At 49.3% G+C, this 17897-nt stretch overlaps 5 protein-coding genes across 5 annotated transcripts; 2 read left to right on the forward strand and 3 right to left on the reverse strand.

Annotated features, from left to right (window-relative positions):
• Window positions 1-1216: 1216 nt before the first annotated feature.
• Window positions 1217-2823, reverse strand: FVEG_11624 (glucose N-acetyltransferase 1). The gene is made up of 3 exons (XM_018900948.1): window positions 2080-2823; window positions 1437-2029; window positions 1217-1384 (listed from the first exon to the last, which is right to left on the reverse strand). The coding sequence occupies exons 1-3, from the start codon at window positions 2723-2725 to the stop codon at window positions 1316-1318; spliced, it is 1308 nt and encodes a 435-aa protein (XP_018759330.1). The 5' UTR covers window positions 2726-2823; the 3' UTR covers window positions 1217-1315.
• A 2535-nt stretch (window positions 2824-5358) lies between these two features.
• FVEG_11625 (hypothetical protein) lies at window positions 5359-9537 on the forward strand (the record flags this gene model as incomplete). Its single annotated transcript, XM_018900949.1, has 2 exons — window positions 5359-5586; window positions 5635-9537. The coding sequence occupies 2 exons, from the start codon at window positions 5359-5361 to the stop codon at window positions 9376-9378; spliced, it is 3972 nt and encodes a 1323-aa protein (XP_018759331.1). The 3' UTR covers window positions 9379-9537.
• On the reverse strand, window positions 9446-13346 carry FVEG_11626 (hypothetical protein). Its single transcript, XM_018900950.1, has 3 exons — window positions 12824-13346; window positions 11989-12757; window positions 9446-11936 (listed from the first exon to the last, which is right to left on the reverse strand). Exons 1-3 carry the CDS (start codon window positions 13131-13133, stop codon window positions 9647-9649), a joined length of 3369 nt encoding a protein of 1122 aa, XP_018759332.1. The 5' UTR covers window positions 13134-13346; the 3' UTR covers window positions 9446-9646.
• A 298-nt stretch (window positions 13347-13644) lies between these two features.
• FVEG_11627 (hypothetical protein) lies at window positions 13645-14694 on the forward strand. The gene has a single exon (XM_018900951.1). The coding sequence runs from the start codon at window positions 13698-13700 to the stop codon at window positions 14523-14525; it is 828 nt and encodes a 275-aa protein (XP_018759333.1). The 5' UTR covers window positions 13645-13697; the 3' UTR covers window positions 14526-14694.
• FVEG_17063 (hypothetical protein) lies at window positions 14635-17828 on the reverse strand (the record flags this gene model as incomplete). The annotated part of the gene is made up of 5 exons (XM_018906331.1): window positions 17426-17828; window positions 16922-17370; window positions 15776-16870; window positions 15350-15722; window positions 14635-15255 (listed from the first exon to the last, which is right to left on the reverse strand). The coding sequence occupies exons 1-5, from the start codon at window positions 17666-17668 to the stop codon at window positions 14635-14637; spliced, it is 2781 nt and encodes a 926-aa protein (XP_018759334.1). The 5' UTR covers window positions 17669-17828.
• Between the last annotated feature and the right edge of the window lie 69 nt (window positions 17829-17897).

A 17897-nucleotide genomic window follows, 5' to 3' on the forward strand; every position in this document is an offset into this window, starting at 1 on the left:
GGCTTCCTCTTCTAGAATGTCTGCCAGAGGCTTGGCGGACCTCGCCTTGCTGGCCAAGTGCTCTGCTACGCGTTTATCAGCTTCTTTAACCTCAGCCTTGGTAGGACTGAGAGTCGAGAGGGAAGAAAGATCGATATACGATTTAAAACTAAAAAGTACAGCCAAGACTCACTCGATTCATCTGAAGTGATGTGCACGCTTAATTATGATCGGCTGGACAAAGCTGCCTGAAAGAAGAGCTGCTGAAGATATATCGACCCCTTGAGCGAATATCTGGCCACAGAGTCAACAATATACTCCCTCTGTTAGACTAAACCAAAGGCTCAGGGAACCCTGTCTATAGTAAGACCTCTCTATAGTATATAAATGAAGTAAACATTATGTATAACACTCCAGGCGTGTAATCTATTGAGATGTAAGAAGCAACTTGATTCATCTATCTAGCTTGGAAGAAGCTGAGGCTTATATAGCCCAGCTAGACTTCTAGAAGGTTCCTTAGGATTGCTCTATAGGCGAGCTGAATCTAAGGAAATATGTGAACATAACTAATAAACATAGCAAATAGCAATAGAGGAGGCAACAGGTCTACCTAACATCTCTAGGCAATTGTTATTACAAACCCAGTAGTGCGCAGAATGCAAACAGAATGGGATGTCCGCAATCAGCGAATATAGCATGTTTGGTCTTTCTTCCACGAGTCTTCTTTCATGCGTTGTCTATATCAGCTCCTCTGGCCTTTCGGTCGGTGGCCTTTCAGGGGGCCTACTAGGTGTCCCTACAACACCAACACTCTCTTACCCACGATGGTCTATTGAGAATTACAACAGCAGCTTCACTGACCAGATGATCCTATCCTTATGCTTCCATCTTCCCTCGAGAGGGAGTGCAAGACTGAACCCAATAGGCTGTAGTGTATATCGACTCTGGCCGTCAAGCTTTCTGCACTGCTCATCGCCCAAGGCCCCGGTTTCACCATCTATTCGGAAAGCCAGGCTCATAGTTCATTAGCTGCCTGACGAGCGCTGGCAAACTGTCCGTTTCTGGCATCAGCACCAAGCATAGTAAACTCACCTGTCATAAAAAGGGTGTTGTTCCTGTGGTGAGATTCAGTTATGTGATTCTGTTTGCCCTTATTGGTGAAAAGTGTGCTTTTACTTGGTCCTCCCACTTATATGTTTGCCTCGGTGCTATTATGACCAGCGCCACTCATAAACATCAACTGCAAACTGTCATTGACATTCATAATACTTGTTTTATTTCGCTTGTTACTTCAAACACTAATCGCCCCATGGTATCTCTACGCGTACATGAACAATCACATAGTCCTCTTCGCCATTCTCTTCCAATGTATCCATTTCTGCGTTCCAAACGACTCACAGACTCTCTGCAACTTGTCAGCAAACCAAGTTCACAAACTGCACAATCATCAAACTTACCTCTCTGTTATCCCTGAAATCCGTGTAGAATCCATTCCAGATCTCCCTCTCCGCACAGGTCGTCTCATTTGTAGCACAATCTGGCTGGTTCTGTAATCTCACCTCAGGATCATTGATCCACGGCTTTGGCACAGGCCAGTCCGAAAAGTGCACAAACTTGGCTTCGTTAAGCACAGCGTTAGGATCCCACTGTTCCCTCTCACTGCCAAGATACGCTGAATGATCTTTGGCTCTAAACTCCGCGGTGAGCATATCGTACTTCCTGTGAGGCAGAATAAGAGCACTGTCAAGGTATAAACTGTTAACGATCTCCATGTCGTAGTCGTTTGGTCCGATGTTATTCATCTTTTGGACAATACGCTCGAACTCAACCTCGTCGGGTTGGATTAGCATTAGTTGCGAGGAGAGGATCTTCTTGGGTGGGTTGTCGTTGTAGAGCCAGTATGCGCGGGGCATGGCGACGGGACAAGGGGGAAGTTCGAAGAGTTCGTCCATGTGTTTGAGGACGGTGCTGTCTGAGTCGAGGGAGAGGACGCGTTCGTATTGGGTTTGGTTGAAGGCGAGGAGCTTGGTGAAGGAATCGGCCCAGGTTTCTGAGAAAAGTCAGAAGACAATTGTAAGTTGGACATTGTGATGAACGTACCGTCTTGTCCATCGCGGTGTTGGATCTCAATGGGCTGAAGAGTGACGTTATACTCATCCCTTGCTCTGATGAGAAGCTTTCCACCATGCGAGCTTGCGTACTCGGCCTCTGGGTCAAGCATCTCCTGCGGATACATCAACAGTCGATCCGCCTTGCTTCCCAACCGATGCAACGCCTCAAATATCATGACAGAGTTGCAAAGATAATCCTCGTTCGTTACGTACTGAATGTAAGCGAACCTAGACCAGTCGCCACCATCATCAACGGTCTCATTCTCATACTTCCCACCACTCATCTCTTGAAGATTCTCCTCATCCCAATCCCCATCATCTTCAATATCGACAAATGGAAGGAACTCATCATCATCAGCAAAGTCTCCAATCTCTCCCTTATTCTCAAGATCTTCGATCTGCGCTGCCGAGGTCTGACGAGGTGTTGGGATGGCAGTCGTCTCGAATGTCGGGGTGTAACCCTCTTCGTCTTCTTCAACAAAATCCAAGGCGTGATTCTTCCATTTCTCGGGATTGGGAACCGCTGTGTTGGAAACGAGGGAGAGCTTGATGAGGAAGTAGAAGCATATCGTGATGATGGTAACGGGTGGTAAGATCCTGCAGAATCGCGACATGAGTGTTGACGCTACACCCATCTTGTATACCCAACTTCGCAGCAACGCGAGAATTAGATTCTAGGAAATTATTCTACGATTGCGAAAAGAAGAAAAATTGAAATCACGACATTTTTTTGTTGTTGACAGGAAATAGGGACTCGAAGCAAGGGAGGCAAGAGCCAAGTATCAAGGGATTGGGTTTGATGAACACAACCCTTTGCAAGGCTGACGTGAAACCATGTCTCACAGTCAACTAATCAACATCCTTTCTGTCGATCAATGGTATTTAGAGACATGAACTATTTAATTGGTGTGGTTTGTCGTATTGGACGCCATACCTTTTATTCGCATGTCTCACTGAGGAACGCCGAAAGAAACGAAAGAAAGGGAGACCCCAGAAAAGGGACTCGATAGCGCCATACTCCATTCCAAACAGAAAGGGGTCTAGATTTACACTCATTGAGGAGCAAGAAACCTAAGACTATACAAGAGGAAGTCAAAATAAACTTAGTAAAGACTCCTCTAAGCTTAGGCTAGATTTATCCGAAGATTTTCGTAGTTTAGGGTCAAGGTCCTAAGGCCTTATGCTCCCTAGACTACCTCCCTGAAGAAAGACCAGAACTATGTAGGAATAAGTTTAGGTATGTCGCAGCTTCATTGATCCTCCTTGAAGGCAAAAGAGTTCGGTGCATGGAGCACCAGAAATGCCTCATGGCGATACTTGAACAAAGTCGTGTAAATGTAATTTTGTACACATGATTCAATCAACTACCGCACGTATAAGAAACATAATATCTGTAGGCCTCGTTGGAGACCTGATCCGTCAATGCGCAGTTCCAAATCGGCACGAGATGTAGACATTTTCTGGCATGACTCGAAGGCGCTCAATTAATTCAACGTTTGTAATAAATTTTTGTCATATAGTACAACACACTTTACCTTCCTTGTTTCTTAAACGACACATTGCTGTTTCCAACGTCCTATCTTATGTTGTCTTACAATAACCTCTCTGCTGACCTCGCGCCCATGCTTCTCCCACTCACAAGATGGAGCCGTTGACTTGATCGTGGAGCTCTCTGACCATGCATCAGGCTAAGTTATGCGGTGCTATCATTCCATGTATCATAACTACAAATGTATTCTCAATTCCTTCGAGAGTGATGAGTGCTTTGGGAAGATAGCTGAGAGTGCTGCTCATCTCAGTCCCAAGTCGATGTTTGAATGTACTTACATGTCTCAACAGTGGTTATAACCGCAGTTCAAAACATTCAGAGCCATTCATTGACACTTACAAAAGGAGATTCAATAGAACAATACACCCAGCTATTACATCTTAATCAATGCGTGAGTTGTCATATTCTTGCATGCTCTCGTCTAATTAAAACTCATGCTCTTCATTCAGGCGCCTTCTCACTCCAAGATCGATAAGTCGACAACTGTGACAATTTAAACCTCCGGCATTAATTTGTTCAAGATTTTAAGGACGAATTGAGCTGGCGTAAAACATCCTCAAGGAATTTGAGAGCTGAGCCTAAGAGTGCTTCATTGATGAGGCCATTACAGAGCAGCGAGAGATCATCCTGAAGACGCCTTTTAGCCGCCACCCAAATTTATGTCATCTTGAAATCTGTGCCTGACAGTGTCATGTACGGGGGCTTATTCATGAGAAAATGCATCTGCCATGATTACCATGCTTAGCGAATCACGTTAAGTTAAGAAGCATGTATGATGTTTGGACCTCTGCAGCGGGACGGTGCGGGCGCTTATTTTGTGTGGGAGGGACGGGAAGGATTGACAAGCTGAATATTTAGGACGCTGGGATCTGGTTATGATAAACGACCCAAAGTTTGGCCAGACAGGCAGCCTGGCAGAATTTTCGTAGTTCATTGAGCTCAAAGTTAGCGATGAATGATGGCCGAACATGATTAGAGCGAGGAGGATCACGAGATGATAGGATGTAGTGTCACTTGACCTGTGAACGTAAACAAGGTAATCAAACAAAAATCATGGCCTCTATCCTGTGTGATGAAAGGCTTTGGATTGATTCATGATACATTTCGGGAGCCTGTGGGTTAGCTTTCTGATACCACGGGAAGTCTGGTTGCTCTCTGAGGTAAACTTGTACGAGATTCGTATCTCTTCTACCTTCCATCGATGACTTTACCAGTGATTATATTGACCACCTCAATCCCCCCAGTCAGTTCATAATCACTTTTATTTTACAGTACGGAAACAGCAGAAGGTGTGCTCGATCTCAACGTTGCGCGCTTCTTGGAAAATTGCCCTCATCTAGGGTCAGAAGAGTCGTCTCCAGGGACCAGGCTACCCTTGAGAGTTGCAACTCGATCAACACCCACGTCAACCATAGTAACATAATCAAGTTCGGCCTTGCGGACCCCAAAGATTTCCGTACAGCACTGGGAGGGTGGGGTTGGTCGGGGCTCAGGGGTTTCGTCGAACCAACAAGCGAATCATGATGGTTGCCTAAGCGCTTTGATGAGCCGTGCGACCTACACTGCATCACTGAAACGGTTTGCGACAATTGTGTCAAACAGCCTTGCGGCAGTGTTGATGTCGCGATGGTGCCGTTATCTTACCGTTCTACGCTTCAGTATTTGTCAATAATGAATTGGCGACTTTCACAACAGCCTCCATAATCCAGCGAACTAGCAATGGCATCACGAGACGACTACATCGTCGGTTGGGTCTGCGCCCTGCCCTTGGTAGCAACTGCTGCTGAGGCAATGCTAGACTCCGTTCATCCCGGTGGGCCTTTGGACCTGGATATAACTGGCAACATCCAGTTTGTCTTTGGCAGACTTAATGGCTACGACATCGTGCTCGCACATCCAATCCCCGGGAATCAAGAAACTATCTCAGCTGTGGAAATCGTTGAGCAGGTCCGTGTGGCTTCAAGTCCATTCGGTTCATTCTCCTGATCGGATTAGGAGGAGGCGTCCCGCACACGAAAGGAGAACATTTCCCTTGGGGATGTAGTTGTCGGAAGACCAGAGCCAGGTCGCTCTGGTCTGGTACTGTACGATGGAGGCCAGATGCACTGGAACAATGACGACACGGGTAATGCCCGCTCTGAAGGATCGTTTGAAAAGCCATCCTCTAGTTTGTTGACCGCGACGCGGAAAGTGGAAATGAACTCGATTCTTGGCAACAGTCACATGCGGACTTATATGAACACCATCATTGATAAACATCCTACGATATTTGCCTCGCCCGAGCTGCAGAAAGGTGGAACTGTCGGTGCACAAGACGGGGATGGAGACGTAAAGTGCTCGGATGAAAGAGGTGAACTGAACGAAGACCGTACTCAAACCTGGCAAGCAAACACAGACCGGCTGCCCAAGGTCCATTACGGGCTTGTCGCGAGCAGTCGTCATCCATTAAGAGATTCCAAGACTCGGGACAGCCTAGCAGCGGACCACGGCATTCTTTGCTTCGAGACTGAAGCGTTTGGTCTACCTGAAAACGGTCGTATTCAAGTCATCAGAGGCATATGCGGTTATTCCGATTCGTCCTTTATTGACGAATGGCAAGGCTATGCCGCCGCTGCGGCGGCAGCATACGCAAGAGAACTCTTAATGTCGATGCCTACCGTTGCAAAGCCTGTGGCGAGGGAGATCGAAACCCGAGCAGCAGCGTCCACCGTCCTTGATGCTCTGCTATTGACCAGGCCCGAGGTTGACCGTAGCTCGTTGATTGCGCTGAAAGGACGGAGAGCTGATGGCACATGCGAATGGCTCACACGACACACAAACTACCAAAGATGGGCCACTGGCGACAGTCAACCTCTGCTTTGGGTCTCGGGTGGTCCTGGAAAGGGCAAGACAATGCTGGCTATCTATGTAACCGAGTTACTGCAACCAGAGCATGATTCGACAGAAGAGGTCCTTCTATACTATTTCTGCAGCAATCGTGATAAGAACCGGAACTCAGCTATCACCATCATGAGAGGAATTATACACCAGTGGATCACGGCCGAGCCTCATCTGGCGCAGTATGTCAAGAGCTATTTCGACGGCTCTGAAACGATTAAATACACAATATCCAATTTTGTGACCCTCTGGAGGGTCTTTCTCTCCCTGCTTCGCGAGACCACATCAAGCACCATTACCTGTGTGCTGGATGGCCTGGACGAGTGCGAAAAAGGATCACTCCAGCAGCTCCTAGACTCTTTGAGGAGCTATCTATCTCAAAATGCAAGAGATACAGAATCAAAACTCAAACTAATTCTTCTCTCGCGCTCTCAACCAGCACTACTGGAGAGCAAACTTGGTCAGTTTCCCAGGGTCAGGTTGGACGAATCAGACATGGAGGTAGCCAAGGATGTCGAGAGATACATCGCATCCAAGGTTTCAGAGCTCGCGTTGGATCAAACTCTGTCAGAGGACCAACTGTCACAAGTTAGGCAGGCCTTGATGGACGGCGCCGATGGTACCTTTCTCTGGGTTGGTTTCGTCGCGGACGAGCTCAAGGGGCGAAGTTGGCAAAGGATCCAGGATATTCTCCACCGAATGCCCAAAGGCCTAGGCGGCGTTTACCAGCGGCTGCTGCTGCAGGTCGAAGACAAGGAACAGCTGGTTCCCATCCTGCAGTGGCTTGTGCTTGCTGCAAGGCCCCTGACCATCGACGAACTCTGTGTGGCAGCCAAGATTGCTCCATCTGTCGGTCCTACCGCCGCTCAGGCTACACGGGATCGACTCAACTCATGCGGTCTCCTGGTTAAAGTTGACGGGGACGTAGCTAACCTCGTGCACGAGTCCGCCAAAGAATTTTTCCAGAGTGATCAAGTTGATGAGCTGGAGGAGATTAGAATGTTCCGCATGGGTCCAGCCACCCACCGCGCACTTATGGACGCTTGTCTTTCACTGATCGAGAATAATATTTCCCCAGGGCGTATCAGTGAACAGTCCCTTAACAAACCCCTACTGGCCTATGCCTGCCTTTACTGGCCCTACCACTTGCAGCGCGCACAAGAACTGATCGATGACCGCTCTATGTTCGCTCGTCCATTCTTCAAGCCTGAAAGTCCAATTAGGGAGGACTGGTGGAAGTTCTACTGGGACAAGGAGCAGTATGGTGGAGCACCGCCCTCTTTTTCACTGCTACATCTCGCCTCATATCTGGATATTCCGGCTTGGACCAGGGTACTACTAGAACAAGACGCTGTGAAGCATAGCTCCCGCCACAGGCTCGTTGCACGGAAAGATAACTACGGTCGGACGCCACTATTCTGGGCCGCAACCCGGGGTCACAAAGATATCGTCGAGCTGTTACTCAAACACGGAGCCCCCGTGGGCTCTAAAGACCGTAGCAATATGACACCGCTGCATATAGCGGTGACGGGAGGACACAAGGAAGTTGTGGCTCTTCTCCTTGAACATTCCGCCCCGATAGAAGCCAAGGCGAGCTATGGCGACACACCACTGATACGAGCCATCCAGGCCAACTCTAAAGAAATCGTCCAGCTCCTCCTGGAACATGGAGCAAGCGTTGCTGAGCTACCTATCGTCGGCACGAACCAGCAGAGCCAGCGCACGATGGCCATGGAAGAGAGGGCAGAACAGCTGCTTGGGTTGCAAGAGCAGCTTTTCGCGGCCAGGTACGAGGAATCTTCGCGCCTTGTCGGGCTCACGATCAAGACGCTCACCCTATCGTTCCAATTCCAACCCATCGTGAAACTCTTCAAGTTCTATCTCGAGCACTCCTCCATTGGCCGTTGGGAAGTGATGCACGTGCTCCAGGACCTGGTCAGGAACAACAAGATTGCGAGGTTGCGGAACTGGGCTCAGGCCTATATCGACTTCGGCACTCAACTGGTCCAGGCAGAAGACGCAAAGAACCTCGCCATCATGACGGATCTTTCGGTCCAAGTATTCCGTGTGGTCTCCACAGGCGACCTCGAGGCTCTCCTGGTGATCGGCGTCCTCGTCGGCTCAAGCGTCATACTCGCCGCGGCTGAAAAGGGATGGTGGCCGGGCGTTGACATCTCGGCACGCACGTTCGCCCAGTTTGCTGCTCTGGCGTATCACAGAGACCGTGGCGAGTTCTTGCACTATGGTGTCCGGGAATTCCTCGTCGAGTTCGACGGCTGCATCCGCAGTGGAAGAAGATCTGAGAGCGCGGCTCGGACTGTCGTTCTCTTCAGCACGCACTTCGCCATCATTGACACCAAGGAGGCTCGCCCAATCGATTACTTTGCGACGATCATCGCAGAGTACTATGAAGGCTACGTCGGTACCGCTGACGAGGAGCGGCTCTTTAGCGACGCGACTCAGGCGTGCGCTGACGAGCTTGAGATGATCAGCAAAACGCACGACTCTCATAAACTGCAGTTGTTTATCACCGCTATCTTGCAGTTTATCGAGCGCTGCTCCAAGGACATCGCCAAGGATCACTTCTTAAGCATGATTCCCGCGTCGTGCCTGATACTCTGTCAACGAGACCATAAACTTCATGAATGGCTCATTGCCCAAGCAATTCCGGATAACATGAGTGTCTTGATATCGCAGCAGCCTGATATGGCCCAAAGACGTGCGTTCAAGGCTCTTGTTGAGTGTATCATCATTGGGAAGCAATACGGGCTGTTAGATCCCGTGGGTCTACAACAGAAGCTTAGGCAAACTCCTAATATCAGTAACTATGTCAGTGAAACGCTGGAGGAAATTTTATTCTGAAGCGGTCTTACAAATTAGTGTAATAATGCAAGCTACCAAACCAGAAGGATTTAATCATTTGCTTACATCTGTACCACTGGAATCTAATTTAACTTTTTAATTACATTACTTATATAGCTAGCCATTGTTTATATTGAAGCTGCCCAACGTTCTGTTCAAGCTAAAGGAGGCTTTGCTTGCCTACTGGGATTCTTCTAATCGTTATTGCATTGCGCCAAAGTCTTCCTCGCTGGAAGTCGTGAGTCATGTGCGTCAAAACGTCGGTAGTTTAGCCTCGGAGTCGCTTCCAGAAGCTTGAAATTCGAGATCGAGGTTGCTCGTTTCTTGACTCTGCCGTGGCTTGATTAGGAGTGCCAGACGAAGTAGAAGTGTTCTGAGCCGGCGGATTAGGCCTTATCGGCAGCGCTGAGTCATCGAGCTGCGAAAGAGAATTTGTAGAAGCGGCATTTTGCAGCATCAATCTGATCTGGTTGTCTTTCTCAACGTCGTGAACTGGCTTGCTGTACCCGTACTGCTGGAGTTGTTGCAATATCTCAAAGTCGCGGACAAAGTGTTCCCACATCAGGCGTCCTACTGGCAGGATATTCGGATCCGCACCTTTGCTTAACAGCAATTCTACGATCCGCAGGTGGCCTTTACTCGCAGCATAATACAATGCAGTTCTTCGCCCATGGTCAGTGCCATTAATCTCATGACCCTTATCCAAGAGGAGCTCGATCAGGTCTATATTGTTCTCCCGTGCTGCTTTTCGTAGGCCAGTGACTGGCCTGCAACACCGAGACTTTGCGTACGCCAGATTGCTGAGTTTCGCATAAGCATGACTCCCGATCTCAATTTCGAGCCAATCTTCTGCCGTGCGGCCAAGATCGTCTTGCGAAACGAGGAGCCGGTCCCCTTGAGGCATGCGGAGGAGTTTCCTGACCGTATCCAGATGCCTCCCAAGAACGGCAAGATGTAGTGTAGACCAGCCGTGATTGTCCTGCGAATGAGCGAGCTGATATCTTTTTTCACCTAAACGGCCGTAGAGGACCCCTAATATGTCATGGTACCCTAGGTTGGCAGCGTGGTGTATTGCTGTCCAGCCATGGCATGTTGTGCCAGTCGGGTCTGCCCCACGGTTTAGAAGCCGAGATATCAGACGCATGCCAGTGCCTGCAGCACAGTGCAATGGCGAAGTTCCGTATGAGCTCACCGCATCAATATTGGCCTCATTATCAAGGATGAAATCTAAAAAAAACTCTGCTCTGTCACCTGCTGGATTGAAATCTCGGTCCCCGGTATATGATGCTATCCCCTCAAGAGCCCAATGTATAGCGGACCACCCGTCACGATCTCGGTCGTTCACAGAGACACCTTCTTCCATGAGGAGGTGTACTACATCCTCCATACCCTGGGCAGCCGCCTGGTTCATCAGGAGAGCCTCAGATACTCTCGGTAGTGATGGCTTTGACTCGATGAAATGTGTAGCCAGGGCGCGCTGGCCAAGACTGATTGCCCATCCCATAGCAGACGTACCCCGTGAATCGTCGTACTTGTCTGCCGGATCAACTCCAAGTGATTCCAGCTTTTCGATTGCATCTATGTCCCCTCTGACAGCGGCCCATATTAGTGGCGTGAACTCATAATCGTCGCGCATATCGATTGGGGCTCCAGCTTGAACCAGCAAGCCAATGCCTTCCACAAAGCCTTCTTTTGCCGCGTAGTGCAGTGGCGTCAGGCCGTTTTCGTCTTTGGCACAAATCGTCTCGCGATCAGAAGCCTTTAGCAAAAGAGTCATTATATCTCGCTTGTGGTAAAGAGCAGCATAATGAAGAGGCTTCTTGCTACGAGACCTATCGCTGCCAGTGACGAGGTGCATCAAAGCCCGGACTCGCTCCACGTCGTCGGATTGAATCGCATGTCGAAGTGCATCGAGGCCCGTTGGCTGATGGATGTCTTCAAGATCAAGGTTTTTAATCGAAGAAGTGATGCTTTCCTTGATGTCACCAGCCTGGCCGTCTTCTGCAGTATCTGAGAAGTTCAATTCATCATCGTCCATGATACTGCACATAGACCCACGTAATTTTGCATTGCCATCATCTCCAATTAATATGTCACTGTCGAAGTCACTGGCCTCTGTCTCGTCGTCATTAGGGAGCTTCTGCAGCGCAAGCAGGGCAAGCTCCTTCATGTGTGCGGCAACGTGAGAATGCAGATTGTCGTAGGAAAAGATTCCATAACGGTCAGCCTCTTCAGATGGGACAAAGTCATCACCAAAGGGACACTCGTGTATTTTTTCCTGGAATGGCCTCCGTGCTGCTTCACTCAATGTCCGGACGTGAGCTTCGGGAACACCGTGTTCATCATAAGAGTGCTTCTGGAATTGGATCTCGTCTCTGAAGATCATAGGCTTGTGAGAAGGGGCTCTGCATTCCCACGCGATTCCGTGCGAGTTCTTCATATGGCTCATCCACGCCTTGGATGATTCGAAAGTCAATGGGTCGTGGCCCTGGCGACATGAATCCGTACATGCAGTGAAGAGACAAGTAAATGGCTCTAGATCCCTAATAACATGGGTTCTGTTGGCAGTTAGTCTTCACACCTTAATACGATAGGAGAAGATGTGCGCACCTCCAGATGTTGGATTTGTTAGGACCCTTGAATTCGATGATGACGCCACAGTAAGGGCATTCATTCTGTTGCGGAATGGGCGGGAAAGAAAGCTCATTGTTCACCAACACGGACTTTGCTCGGGGGACCTCCGTTGTGGACTTTGCATACAGCGCCCCGATCTCAGTCTGTCGAGCGGTGGTAGCGTAGGTTAACGGAGCGGGTGGATAGGGCTGCCGACTAGGTTCCTCGTGGATGACTTTGACCTTTGGGGTCGCCTCTGGAGCGAACCGCACAGTTCTTGGCTTCTCCGGACTCTTGGGCAGCGGCAGTTTTATCTGACCTGCCTGCGGGTGTTCAATACTTAACGCAATACGTCTCCGATGCAGCCGCTGATAAGAGAGTCGCCGAAGTCGCAGTACATTTGCCTCGATTAGGGCACAGCGAAGCGACTCTGGGGCCTCAGGGAAACGGAAGCGGATATAGCAGTCGGTGTATAAGCGCAGCTCATCAATAGCATGCTGTGTTTCATCATCCAACTGATAGTCCCTTAGCTTTTGTGCTCTCGAGTTCTTTGCGGACTTTCGAATCGCATTAGACAATCGAAATAGTCGCGTCACGGTACCACTGATAGTGTACGTGAAGAGGGTAGTGTTTTTGTCGGCTTGATCTTCGTCACTGTCTGTGTCGCTGTCGTTGTCGTCGCTCCCGACCATGCGCACTTGGTCTGAAATGGATAGGCGACGCTTCTTCCTACTCGGGGTCGGTGGTGGCTCGTCCATCGGTTTCACTATAGCAGAAATTGAACGTTAAAACCCATCATTTAGGTACACAATAAGCAGCGTTGTCAACTCACACTCCATGAGAGAATTACAGATCACGTCTAGAAGCTGGTGAAGAATATCGACAATGTTCGGACTGTATCTGAGTCTGAAATCCAGAGAGATGTTCGGCGGCCCGAAGACGTCCATGTTGGAAGCCCATAGCGTAAACCTCGCTAACTGGTCATCCATTATCGTCGGATCGGGGACAATGTTGGGCAAAGCCATATTCTTCTGGAAGAGTTCGGTGCATTTCAGTGCATGCTCAGCGATCGTAGGTCCGGAGATGTCCTGGAGAAAGACGTCCTCTGGCTTATCCAGATCCATGGGGACAGATTGGGCCATGATGGTCAACCGGCCAAGCAGCGAGGGCTTGCTAGAGGCTCACAATTTCAGATTATGAAGTAGGTCTTTTGTGGCTTGCGACGGTCAAATAATCCAGACCTCTTCTGCCTTTGAGGCCTGCGAGGAGGTGTTGCTGTATGTTCATCCAGCGCAAAGAGCCAACTGCCTCGGTGATGTCCATCGAGCGGCAACAACCAACAGCTTACAACATTCAAACCGCGTTGCCATTGGTTGATTTCAGCGGGAAGACCCTTGTTAGGCGCTCAACGGGAAGAGCGGCGCGACTCGTAGTCTGAGATTTGGCACTGTCGCTAGCAAGAGACCCTGCTTCCAAGCGCGCGCTAATGGAACCCTATCTTCATCACAAGCCTGGCACCTGAAGGTTGAGGTTGACTTGTAGACCCCTAAGGCTTATATAATGATGCCTTGCGCCGTTTTTCAACGGCTAAATATAGCGAAAACCCTTGGGCTTTCATTGAAATACATGGATCTTCTCCCGAAGCCCAAAAACAAACCAAAAGAGTGAAATCAACTACGATCGGGCTCACAGTTTCCATTGAAGCCATGGCGACTTTCAAAAAGACTTACTTTCTCTGTCCCACCACTGAGTTCATTCAGGCGCCTCCTGCTGGACCTTTACGGCTAGGCTCCATACTTCGTTCCACAGCGACACCCCAGTATCCTCTCAATGGCACGCATATTATTTCCCTTCCACAGGACCCTTCTTCTATAGTAGAGACCGCTTGGAAGAAAACAGTCTCGGCCGAAACGGGGATGGGACTCGGGGTCTATGCACAATTCCTACAACTTGGTCTTGGTCCCGAAGCCAGTGTCGATCATTCCAGCCAAGCATCGAGCGTCTTTTCATTTGATTCCATGACAACGGTGTCTTTCGACCCAGAGCCAGAGTATGTCAAGGAAGCAATTAAAGCGCCTGCTGTGCAGGCCTACTTAAGAGAGCCGAAGCAGCGCTTCGCTCCCATCGTCTCACTCTACGTCGTGACCGGCTTGAAGCTCGTCAAAGGCGCAAACATCAAGTACTCGACATCGAGCAGCACTGACGCCAAAGCAAATATCGGCATCAATGTGGCCCCTCTCGGCCTGACCATTGGCCCGAAAGGCCACTGGACGAAAAAGAGTGATGATGAAACTGAGTTCAGCAGGGAGTCTGAATTCGTTTTCGCGTTTCGCGTGAAACGGCTCAAGTTTGGACTTGGAAGAAAGCTGGAGGCAGAAGGTTATACAAAAGGTGCATTCCTGATGACTGGAAAGGGAGATGACAACGAGCAGGAGGCCTGTCTGATGGAAGACTTTGATGGCTCTTCTTGCGCAAATGCTAGTTTTGTAAGTGATGCTACTGAAGGCGAGAAAGTGTACTGCGTTCCCACATGATCTAGAACTGGCCTTGCTGGATATCTTGGCGGACACATAACGACAGGCTTTCTCTGAGTCGACATATTATTGAGAACCTTATTCGAGTGACCATTTTCCTTCTGGTTAATTACTGTAACATCTCGCCCCTTATTTGCTTGATTCTGTTATATACATCCTCCCTTGACGATCCCATATTCGACAGAAAGAGTGGCGGTATGTAGTCGTAAGAATCGTATTTGTTGCCTTTCCTCATGCTCTTGAGCACAGCTTTCATAAAGTCAAGATCTTTTAGCCACCATCCAAGCCGGTCGGAATCGAAAGGTACATCTTTCTCGTGCTGCCTCACAAGAGAGAGGAGTGAGGCAGCAGCCCCAGCGGCGATGGGCGTCGCTACCGATGTCCCGGACATGACACGCATGTCCTCGTTGTGACCACCTATACCAACTGGCCAATGGGACTCGACATTTTCCCCGAGGAAGCAGAAGTTCACATCATCCTCTTCAGCAATCGGATTAAACCCGGAAGGTCTCCCGTTCGCGTCGGATGAGTGTATACAAAATACCCCGCTATCTTTAGCTGGGAAAGCTCGGCCGTGGTTTGCCCCATCGTTTGACGCCGCCGCGAACATCAGTGTTCGGTTCATTCTTGCATTCTGTATTTCTTTCATCATACCCTCATCGAATTCCCGGATTCCGAAGGACATGGAGATAACATCCACCTTCCACTCAGACACAGCGTGGTTAATAGCCTTGCATAGTGTTAGTCTAGGAGCCAAAGAGAGTTGCACACCCTCAAGCTCTATCCGTGCCATAAGATATGCGCAATACTGCTGTCAGACTTACCTTTGAGATGGCGCTATAGCTGTCGCGACCTAGCGTTCCTTGGTTCGCGATTCTGGCTATATAAATCTCCGTACACGTGGTGGCAACCTTGAGGAGGAGACCAAGTGCATGGGTGCCGTGTCCAATTTCATCCCGGCACTCCAGCTCATTCTGTCCGGCAACAAAGTTCTTGAATCCCTTTATCCGTGGATCAAGGAATCCTTCGTTGGTCCTCACGGACTGAAGGTTAGGGTCGAAACCAGAGTCCAATATTGCTATGCGCACCGGCTCATCAACGCCAGGAGCAGCGCTTTGGGTTTCTTGATTATGGCGATCAACGTACTCATAGATCTTCATCGCCATTGTATCTATCCACCGATTTGATAATGCTTTTCTTCAAGATTCATCAGTTCGCGCAACACGAAAACGCTTCGGAAGACAACTTACTCTTGCAGAGATGCCATTTGATGGCTCGCATCAAAGAATTGCAAGCTTTGAGAAGCTTCCATAGGTACATAATAGCGAGGCAAGCCGGGATTCTGCACTGTGCTGTATCGCCTAGCTGTTGTTTGCAGATCTGAAGACGGCAAGATCACGGGAGGTTCTGAAGCAGCCTTGGTGACTGACTGGCGCCTTGCCGTATGCTGTCGGATGACCTCGCAGCCATTCCTGCCCCAACAACGCTGGTTTTCTTGAGCACTCAAGCTCTGTAAATTTTCTAAGCCTTTCTCCCACGTTTTGGAAATCTCGGATTCGAGTCTCTTCACGACGTTCTGGTAAAACAGCTTTTGGACGCTGGCGGACTCAAATGTTGTATACTCTCCGGCGGGCAGATATTCCCATTGGAGGCATGCCTTTGTGGCAAGATAATACCCCAGCCCAGCATCGTCTTCGAGGTCTTTAAGGACTTCTAGACTGGTATAGTAAGCGCTGTTGACATTCTGACTAGCGTCTGGGTCGTCTTGCCAAGCTTCTATGGGTTTGCAATAATGAAGCTCGCACAACAAGATGCCAAGCGCGAGCACACTGGCGTTAGGATGAACCATATGCTTAGCAGTGTTGATCTCAGCTTCATCTTCCCTTGCCATTTCTCTATTTTGCATGGCAACAGGGACTCGCTTCATGTCCAGAAAGGGCTTTGTAATGTCTGGAAGCCTGTCTTCCTCCAGTGGCTGGAAGAACTGTATATTTGAATGATTAAAGGTCGGTTGTACCCAAGGTGTTTCAAGGAAGGGGAGCAGCGCCGTTGCAAGAACAACAGCAAGTATTCGCTTTCCCCTGTGTGGCAGAACCGAGGTTCCTCCAGTCAGCTCCTGTTGGCGTTTGAAAAGAGCAGATAGTGACACCATCTGCGGATGATGAGGGTCCCCAAAGACTTTTGGCTGTGGGCGAAGCCTCTTGAACATCCCATTCTCAAACTTAAGATGTAAGCAAGTTTGTTGGTCTATCGACTCTGTGATAGTTTGACAGATATGCACAAAATCAGACAACTCGCTAGACGTGATCTCTGATTTGTGCCCATTTATGTCGGCTGCCTCGTCCCTGCACAAAACGTATTGGTCAATCAATCGTCTTCACGAATAAGGTACTTACTTGATCGTGATCTTCGCTTCCTGTAGTGAGACCTGCAGCAGTGATTTGACGCCAAAAAAGACTTCGAATGATGTCTCCAACGGCGAGCTTTTACTTGGCGGAGGCAACGAGAGTCGGACGCTCAAACGCGAGCATTTCTGACATACACACGTCCAGTGTGTTCGTAGCCCCTGATATAGCGACATGGACTGTTTTCTCGCCCGGATTGCAAAATCTGCTTCTGGCGCTTTGGCATCATCAACAGCGTCAGGGTTGTCTCGAACAATGATGCGGCGTTTCTTCGTGACCGTATCCATACGTCGGAACTCCTCGAGGAGAGGGTCCTGGTCTCGCTTTCGTTTGCTCAAAGTAATTGTTGCGTTCAGAGGTCGACCTCCCAGTCCATCATCCTGTTGTAGGATTCGATTGGCCGCTTCGAGGTTCGGGTACAGTGCCTCTTGGTTAAAGTTCTATCTCATTCCACATCAGTGATGGAAATTCGTTGGCTAGGATCAGGCAACTGACAAAATTGGCATCCTGGTCCTGTTTGATCTGTACGCAATTATTGAGCATACGCAATGCATTGGCTTGGTCCTGTGGATTGAGACTTTCAAACTCTTGGTTCTCGTACTGTTCATAAGCATACGCCCGTACCCAAGCGTCACGCGTCTGCGATGACAGCGTCCGAGGAGTTGACGGTTCTGGCGACCGGCCTGCTACAAAACCCAGTATCCTCTTGAACAAACCGACTTGTCCGTTCTGGTCCATAATCGGCGCGATGCAATCGTGATCTTTTCGCTCTGATGAGTTGTGGCAAATGTCCCTTGGGTCAAGCTAGAATGGAATCATGAAATCGAAAATGAAACCGTTCTGCGCCAGGCGCCTTATCACTAGGGATGGGGTCTTCCCGTGCCGTCTCGCCTACCACTGGCCGGGGGAGTGTGCCGTTCATCACCTCGTGACCCATCTTCAGCTTACACACAACTGTTTCTGAAAC

The sequence above is a fragment of the Fusarium verticillioides genome, chromosome 7, assembly GCF_000149555.1.
Source record: "Fusarium verticillioides 7600 chromosome 7, whole genome shotgun sequence".
Classification (NCBI taxonomy): domain Eukaryota; kingdom Fungi; phylum Ascomycota; class Sordariomycetes; order Hypocreales; family Nectriaceae; genus Fusarium; species Fusarium verticillioides.